Source organism: Salmo salar, chromosome ssa26, assembly GCF_905237065.1.
Source record: "Salmo salar chromosome ssa26, Ssal_v3.1, whole genome shotgun sequence".
Taxonomy (NCBI): domain Eukaryota; kingdom Metazoa; phylum Chordata; class Actinopteri; order Salmoniformes; family Salmonidae; genus Salmo; species Salmo salar.
Genome location: NC_059467.1, coordinates 22,371,808 through 22,381,281, shown reverse-complemented (window position 1 = coordinate 22,381,281; position 9,474 = coordinate 22,371,808). Strand labels below are relative to the sequence as shown.

The 9,474-nt window shown below is 41.8% G+C and overlaps 1 protein-coding gene and 1 non-coding gene across 4 annotated transcripts in view; one reads left to right on the top strand and one right to left on the bottom strand.

The window, feature by feature from the left end:
- Positions 1 to 98: 98 nt before the first annotated feature.
- trnav-cac (transfer RNA valine (anticodon CAC)) lies at positions 99 to 171 on the bottom strand. Its single transcript has one exon. It is a non-coding gene; the product is annotated as a tRNA-Val (tRNA).
- A 238-nt stretch (positions 172 to 409) lies between these two features.
- dbnd1 (Dysbindin domain-containing protein 1) overlaps positions 410 to 9,474 on the top strand; it is a 43,469-nt gene continuing 34,404 nt past the window's right edge. Inside the window, exons 1-2 of one of the 3 annotated variants that reach the window (XM_014175703.2) lie at positions 410 to 475; positions 6,022 to 6,266. In XM_014175703.2, the coding sequence (XP_014031178.1) occupies positions 6,236 to 6,266 (31 nt within the window). In that variant the 5' untranslated portion in view covers positions 410 to 475; positions 6,022 to 6,235. 3 annotated transcript variants of the gene reach the window in all.

Sequence of the window (9,474 nt, the reverse complement as noted above, 5' to 3'; positions counted from 1 at the left end):
GCATTTTCACTATGTTTTAGATGATCATTTAATGTAACGTTGGCCGAAGAAATTAAATCACTTTTGTGTACCGATATGCATTAAAGCAAAAAAATATATGTTTCCGCCCGGTTTCGAACCGGGGACCTTTCGCGTGTGAGGCGAACGTGATAACCACTACACTACGGAAACCGCTATATTAGATGTAGCTGAATTCTTTTTTCATGGTTCCTCATGTCTTTTCTTCTCATCAAATGTAATTGTTTTTGAGAAAGAGGCATGGAGAGAGGATGTGAGGAATCAAGAAAATATAATTTGAGATTCACCCATGGACTGATTGAAGTATATCAGAATGCTGTATATAATGACGATATGCTCATGTATCCGCCCTGATAATGCGAGTCAAACCCATAGCCTATAGAAACGCATTGGCTTTATTTTGCAGAGATTTTGTCGAGAGATAGCTAACCCTCTCGCTTCGCCTCTTCTTCTCAAGGTATTCTATGGACTATAGTAAATTCAGTTTTCAATGTAAATTCTAACTAAAATAATTCTAACAGATTAGGTTTTCATTGGCATGATGATGGGAGCTAAGATATTTCACTTTTTTAATCAACATGACAAATGTTTGAACTTTAGCTATATCGTCGACTTCGCAATGTGTGTTTAGAAATATGTTGGAATATTTGTAACATTTTGGCCTTACCCAGGCCTCCTTTTAAAGCTCCATAATGTTTAATATGTAGGTGCTGCAAAGCAACAATTTGTGTCATATTAAGTTTTACCTCAGTAATTATGAGTACTATGTTGATTTAAAAAATGATTACATTAATTTATGAATATTGAAAATATATAATCATGAATATAGAAAATGCCAAATTTGTGTCAATATATTGTTGAACATAATATATTCTACGGGCGTATCAAAGTTCCAGGGTGGGATCTCAGCTACTTTTAGAGTTATGATCCAATTTGTAAGCAGCGAAAATGTGATAATGGATTCAAAATGATCGCCCTCTGCAGGTGGTTTGCAGGACGTGCAATGATGCAAGTAAAGGGAGGGTCTATTATACGAACAAAAATATAAACGCAACGATGTCAAAGATTTTGGTGAGTTACAGTTCATATAAGGGCTCTTTCTCTTCCGGAAAATTCAGCGTGACCGACGTTTCGTGTCTGTTTAGACTTAAAAATGCGTTACGTTTCCGCTTACCTCCTGCCTGTGCTCGGTGGCAACACCAGCCCCTCCTCCAAGGATATCAATACCATTTTGGGAAGTGTGGGAATCGAGGCCGAAGATGGTCGCCTAGACAAGATTGTCAATGGATTGAATGGAAATTAAGTTATGAACTATGGTCTCGAAAGTCTCCTCCGTGCCAGCAGGTGGTGCTGTGGCAGCTCCTGCTACTGCTGGGTCTGCTGCAGCTGGCGTTGCTCCTGCTGCGGAAGAGAAAGAGGGATCTGATGATGACATGAGTTTGGACTCTTTGATTAATCTTCCTTCCGTTAGAAGTTGAAAAACCAATAATAAATGGAAATGGTTAGTAAAATATAAGGAAATCACTCATAGGCCCGCCCACCCACGGGAGCCAGGCCCAGCCAATCAGTTTTCCCCCACAAAAGGGCTCTATTACAGACAGACATAAATAAATAAAAATATTTTCAATATTTGTTTTTATTTGACTATATTCCTAAATTAATTGATTTTTAATTTTTTTTTTTATTGAAGTCAAAATACTACTCATATTACAGCGCAAGCGGTAAAGCTTCTTATGACTAACATTTTTGCTTTGTAGGACCTACAGATGAAACATTATGGTCTTAAAGGAGGCCTGGGCAAGGCCAAAATGACTGCGGTTACACAGGCATCCCAATATGTTTTTTTTCCTCTAATTGCTATTTTAACCAATCATATCAGCTCTTAAAAAGATATGTGAAAAGATCTGATGTGATATGTCAAAAGACCAATTAGTGGAAAAAATATCAGAATTGGGCTTCCTGTGTAAATGCAGCCAATTTCACAAATGTTCCAACTTCAATTATTTATTCCTCAATTATGCTTTAAAATACAATTGTCAAATATATGTCAACAATCCTTCCTCCAAAGGACCCTTCTATGGATTACATTTTGTGAAAATCCCCAAAAGTATGGTCTTTTTTTGTTCTAATTAATCACCCATTAGCTTACAAACCATAATAGGTAACGTTAAAAAGCAAAACTCTCTGACAATAGCTTCATCTGTTATAAACATCTTCATTTGAAGAAAACTCGTTTTATTTGAACACTTCCTATAGAAGCATTAAAGCTACTCCTTGCATTTAACTACCTCGCTTTCTTCTTCTTCTTTGGTATCATGGCATTCGCACATTTAGTTTGTGCATGTGTTGTGTGTGGTCAATCGCATTACATTTTTTATACAAAAAGGAAAAAATTGCACCACCAACTAACCCTCTACCTATATACCACTATTCCATACCACCACTATTACCCACTCACTGACGAATTCTCACAAGGCACCCCGACCTGCATTAAAGTCTGATGTCTAGAAGCTCTTTTCGGTCATAAGAAACGGTGGCAGTAACATTATGTACAAAATAAGTTACAAACAATGCGAAAAAACACACAAAATAGCACACTTGGTTAGGAGCCCGTAAAAACGTCAGCAATCTCCTCTGGCACCATTCTATTATCCCTGGCAACTTCAATCTATGTGAGAATGCTGTTCATTCCATTCAACACCATAGTGCCCTCCAAGCTCATCACTAAGCTCAGGACCCTGGGACTGAACACCTCCCTCAGCAACTGGATCCTGGACTTTCTGACGTGCGCCCCGAGGTAGTGAGGGTAGGTAACAACACATCTACCACACTGACCTTCAACACGGGGCCCCTCAGGGGTGCGTGCTTACACCCCTCCTGTACTCCCTGTTCACCCACAACTGCATGGCCACACACGACTCCAACACCATTTTTAAGTTTGCTGATGACATGGTGGTGATAGCCTGATCACAGACGATGAGACTGCCTATAGGGAGGAGGTCAGTGACCTGGTGGTGTGGTGCCAGGAGAACAACCTCTCCCTCAACGTCAGCAAGACAAAGGAGCTGATTGTGGACTACAGGAAATGGAGGGCTGAGCACACCCTAATCCACATCGACGGGGCTGTAGGGGAGCGGTTTGAGAGCTTTAAGTTCCTCGGTGTCCACATCACTAAGAAATTAACATGGTCCACACACACCAACACAGTTGTAAAGAAGGCACCCTCAAGAGGCTGAAAATATTTTGCATGGGCCCTCAGATCCTCAAAATCCGACCGCAGGGCACTACAAAGGGTAGTGCGTATAGTCCAGTACATCACTGAGGCTGAACTCCCTGCCATCCAGGACCTGTATACCAGATGGTGTCAGAGGAAGGCCCTAAAAATTCTCGAAGACCAGCCACCCAAGTCATAGACTGTTCTCACTGCTACAGCATGGCAATCAGTACCGGTGCAAAATCTGGAACCAACAGGACCCTTAAAAGCTTCTACCCCCAAACCATAAGACTCATAAATAGTTACCCAAATGGCTATCCGGACTATCTGCATTGACACCCTTTTGCATTAACGGTTTTGACTCACATACTCTGCTGCTACTGCTTATTATTTATCCTGTTGCCTAGTAACTTTACCCCTACCTATATGTATATACTGTATCTACCTCAATTACCTCGTACCCCTGCACAATGGCTTGGTACTGATACGCTGTGAATATAGCAAAGATATCGTTACTCATTGTGTATTTATTTCTCGTTTTTAATCCATAATTTTTCTAGTATTGTTATATTTTTCTGTTGGGAAATAAGCATATCACTGTTAGTCTACACCTGTTTTTTACGAAGCATGTGACAAATACGATTTGATTTGATTTGACACACTCGCATCAGACCAAACACGTGTGTCCATCCATCCATGGTTTGTCTCCTGCACCTACAGTACTAGTCAAAAGTATGGACACACCTACTCATACAAGGGTTGTTCTTTATTTTTACTATTTTCTACATTGTAGAATAGTAGTGAAGATGATCAAAACTATAAAATAACACATGGAATCATGCAGTAACCCAGAAAGTGTTACATTTTAGATTTTTCAAAGTAGCCACCCTTTGCCTTGATGACAGCTTTGCACATTCTTGGCATTCTCTCAACCAGCTTCACCTGGAATGCTTTTCCAACAGTCTTGAAGGAGTTCACACATATACTGAGCACTTGTTGGCTGCTTTTCCTTCACTCTGCGGTCCAACTCATCCCAAACCATCTCAATTGGATTGACGTCGGGTGATTTGTGGAGACCAGATCATCTGATGTAGCACTCCATCACTCTCTTTCTATGTCAAATAGCACGTACACAGCCTGGAGCTGTGTTGGGTCATTGTCCTGTTGAAAAACAAATGATAGTCCCACTAAGCGCAAACCAGATGGGATGAGTAATGAGTAGGTGTGTCCAAACTTTTGAAAGGTACTGTATGTTTGAGAGTGATGTACTGTTGTAAGATATTAATTTGAGCCAATTAGCTACAGCAGGAAAATAATCCTGCAGCAAAAGGAAATGTGAATTATTATGTGGATTATAATAAATTGACCTTTTTGTTGGGGTTAATACAGTTTTCGTAATGGAAAATCAAGTCTGAAATTTCAAAGTGGAAATTACAAACTTCAGAAGCCTTTTCAAACCTCAAATACACTAAAAGTTTTATAATTCCTACATTGCAGGGAAGTTCTCCTGCAACAGGGTGATCAAATTAAGATCTTACATCTGTATCCACATTTCCAAAGGCAAATGGGTATAGTGCCGTCTCTCTCTCTGCCCCGTCCCTCTACTAGAGTAAATCATTTTCAGTACTGTTGTCCTGTGCTTAATCATCCTATTTTTATGCTTCTGTGGGACAAGGCTTAAAACTGGAGTGTTAAGATCTTTACCTAATAAGGTGTATGCACATTCGCATACACCAGTGGAGAACGACTGCCCCCTCTCATTGAAGCCGCAGATGTTTAAGGCCAACTGCGGTACTGCAGGCATTGTTTGCAGAAAAATGGGAATCTTTGTGTAAATAATCATGGTACCAATAGTTGCCTTTAATACACCAGATGTACAGTATTACTTTAAAATCACACAGAGAAGAAAGTATAAGGATAATTTAGTTGCTGAGAAGAAGGTAAAAGGATAATTGAATTGCCAATGGCAGCCTGCTGTACCACAGTCAGCCTTCAACTTGAGTTTCTCCTTTTTTTAAATTTAACTAGGCAAGTCAGTTAGGAACAAATTCTTATTTACAATGACGGCCTACACCAGCCAAAGCCGGACAACGCTGGGCCAATTGTGTGCCGCCCTATGGGACTCCCAATCACAGCCAGTTGTGATACAAGCTGGATTCGAAACAGGGTGTCTGTAGTGACACCTCTAGCAGTGAGATGCAGTGCCTTAGACCGCTGTACCACTCGGAAGCCCATTTAGAGGGGACAGCACTGAGCAAGCTGGAGTAGCTCCACTTCCTTGAGTAGCTCAAACTGCGCATGTTATGTCTCCATGATATGCCATCTTAATTGACTTCATTTTGCCATTGAGTCTTCACATAGGATTGCATGGTGTCATGTGATCAGTGACTTTGTCCATTCATATATGCAGTCATTGGCACACACACGCTCACACTCACACTCATAGTGACTGTGATACTCTCCACCACCCATGTGGTGTATCCAACTCTCCCCTCCTTCCCTTTATCCAAATCCCCACCAACACCCCTCCTACAGCCCCCCTCTCTCTCTCAATCTGGGCAGTCTGCCAGTGTGCCCATCCTGCTCTCTCTCACTTTCTCACTATCCCCCCCTCTTTTTCTCCCTCTCTCTAGATCTCTCTGTATTCTGCATTCGCCGAGCTCTTTCATAATGTGCTTATAGAACATTGCTGTTCTCTCTCTCTCTCTCTCTCTCTCTCTCTCTCTCTGTGAGGCAGGCAGGGCAGCAGAGCGGTGAACTCACTGTGTTCTCACGTCTGTATTGGGCAGGCTGGTGAGTGTGTGAGAGAGCACTGAGCAGGGATGAGCACCAGGCAGTGAGGAAAAGAACGACAGAGGAGTAAAAAAGGAGTGCAGCTGGAGTCGGATGCTGTGGTAAACGAGAGCTGGCATACCTCTCTCTCCCTCCATCTCACTCTCTCAGTCTGTCTCCCCCACTCCCATGCTGTTGTGATAGACAGCACGGCACTCTCGGCTCGGCTGCATGGAGGCACAGGGAGGGGCAGGGAGCCCAGGTAGGTGCAGCTTTATGTTATTCACTGTTAGCATAGAATCCATCAGCCTAGACCAGACTGTTCATCACCATGTCTTTCCAGACTCACTCTATGTTATGTCTTCATGGTAGTCTATCATACCAGCCTCTTTTACTCTATTGTCACATTTAAATTCACTGTTAGCCCAGACTTGGTTTCTGAGAATAGGTGCTGTGTTTTCCCCCAGACATATACTGTAGCAGCCTAGATGGTTATGTTAGTTAAGTCATGTACTCTGCCAGCTTTGACTATATATTAGTATATTAGTGTAGTTAATTCTCTTATCAGTGGTTTCTGTTAATCTATTAGCCCACATGCAGTGCACATCAGTGGACTGTGGATGATACTGTAGAGTAGAGGAAACAGTAGCCAACATTAAGGATGGAAATAAGATAGAGGTGGATGTTTCTACAGGTCTGAATTGGAGAATATATAAAGTGTTAATGAATGCTTACATGTTGATGACATGGTTGGGAAAGAAAGGAAGATGAACACATGTTCATGTTGCTGTTTTCAGATATGGAGGATGTTGTGTGTAGAGCTATTTCAGTACCCTGTGTTGACACAATGTAGTTTATAAGATGTGATAAACAAGATATGATTTGTATGGTATCAGTTAGACACAATACCTTAATGACATTGATATAACAGATCATAGCAACATAATTTCCTGTTGGATGGATTGTTATCTGTGATAAAGGAAAAAAGGATGAGTGTTAGAGAGAAATAACAGTATGTTGGGAGAAGGGTGTGGAGAGACTTACTTCCTGTTGCCTTTACTGTTGAAAGAAGATTGATTTTATTGAACCGATATGTTGAGTTTGATTAAACTGTTGTGGTGTGTGTGTGTGTGAACCTGATTCAGAGGAAGTCATGCGTGATTGCTAGGAGCAGTGTGAGCCGAAGCCTGAAAGATTGGCCTTTCAAACAGCACACTCCAGTCCTTTCACTGTTGGCTGGTGGTGTGTTCACCATGTCCCATTAATCATACTGTGTACAGATGGTGCTCAGAGTGCTCAGTCAGTAGGCATTTACAGTAGGGCACACTGGGTCAAGAAGACTCTGAGGTAGTGTCAGCTCATTCAGATCTCTGCAGTCAGCTAGGTTAAGTTTATTGCTTTCGTATGATCAGTAGGATTGTACAATAAGACATTCCAGAGTATTGAGAAACAGATTAACAGTCCTCTCTTTTGAAAAGTGTCTCAGGTTGCGAGGCACGTTAGGTGGCTAGGCTAGCTACCCGACTCACTGACACATTTACCCTAGACCATGTAGGACTGATACTTATTCATCTAGGATTTATGTCTGACCCACTAAGGACAAAGACACATGCAGCCTCAGTCCCCAGAGCCACATATGTACAGTAGCTGGTTTAGTCAATGAGTCCAATGAGTCTCCTCATATGTCACTACCACCGCAATACCTAGCAGATCCATCTCATTCTAGAGCATTCTTACAGTACACATATTTACAGTATCAACATTGACATGTGCCATGTACAATAATACTTGGTGGCTAACAAAATAAAGGAAGCAAGGCATTACATACTGTGATGTGCCTTTCATACTATGATGTGCCTTTGTGTCATGGGAATATTTAAAATAAATAAAGTTCATTTTACATAGTGCTTAGCATATATATATATATATGTTTTCCTTTTATGCTGGCTAATACACAAGATTTCCAGTGTTCTGCTTCAGACACTCATTTGTGTATGGTTTGATGGTCACTAGACCTGATACGGAATGTTATGGATTGTTCTCATATCTGTTGATAGTGATTGACGCCAGACTGGAGGTACAAGGACAGAGGACACTGACTGTTATTGTATTCTGTGACACTGTGTGATCCTGTAGCAGCTGATTTTGTGACTTCCTACAAGCCTCTCAGTGGGTGTTTACGGAACATTGGTGCTGTGAGATTAGAAGATGCTCTCTGCTTCTGTTCTGGAGGAGTTGTGTTAAACCAGATTGATTTTGATTGACGTCATCTGTGACTGCTTTTCTTTTTTATTCACCTTGAAAATCCCTACTACACTTTGATTGAATACTATGTGTGCGTCTATGCACGTAAAGCATGTACCCGACTACACTTTGCAACTGATATGAGGCGTAAACCACAGGAGGTTGGTGGCACCTTAATTGGGGAGGATGGGCCTGTGGTAATAGCTGGAGTGGAATGGGTGGAATGGTATCCATTCCATCCATTATTGTGAGCCATCCTCCCCTCAGCAGCCTCCACTGGCGTAAACATTAATTGTGTGACTATGAGGCAGAGTGACAGACAGAGGGGGGTAACAGATATGGGGAATGAAGTAGCAAACGGTAAATAGTATCACCACCTCATTATAGAGAAGGGAAAGTGGAGCTGTATTCTGTCAGCTTGTTTGGACCCTCGCTGCAAAAAATAAATCGATAGCCAACAGCAAGCCTTGTATCCAGGGTGAAATGGGAATCCATCATTTTTAGTCTGTGACTTGCTTTGCCAACCCTTTGAAATGCCACACCCTTCTCTGTGTGTGACACACACACACAATCTGTGCCAAAGATGCTCTTCTCCATTCCTAAGGATGTGGATGTTTCCACAGTGATTGTGCAGTCTGAGGGACAACATGATGATGATGTCCAACAGAGGGCTCGGGGAGGGCAGCCCAGCAGGGAGGATGTTAACCTCTAGAACGCTCCTGCTGCTACTTTCTCATCTATCTCTCTCCTCTTTTCACCCACACCTTCATCCCGCTGTCCCTCTCTCCTTTCTCACCTATCTCCATCCCCCTCTCCTCCCTGTCTGCTGTGTTCTGCGCTAACGCTTGTTGCTGCAGAGTCAGTGAGGTGGCAATGTGCCGCATGACTCAGAGGAATCTGGAGATCAAATCAAATTCTATTTGTCACATATGCCGAATACAACAGGTGTAGACCTTACAGTGAAATGCTTACTTACAAGCCCTCAACCAACAATGCAGTTTTAAGAAAAATAGGTGTTAAGTAAAAAATAGATAAGAAAAAAAACGACTAAAAAAAGAATAATTGTTATTTACTGCTGCTCTTTAATTACTATATGGAGGCTATATACAGAGTCAGTGTGGAGGCTATATACAGAGTCAGTGTGGAGGCTATATACAGAGTCAGTGTGGAGGCTATATACAGAGTCAGTGTGGAGGCTATATACAGGGGGTACCGGTACAGAGTGA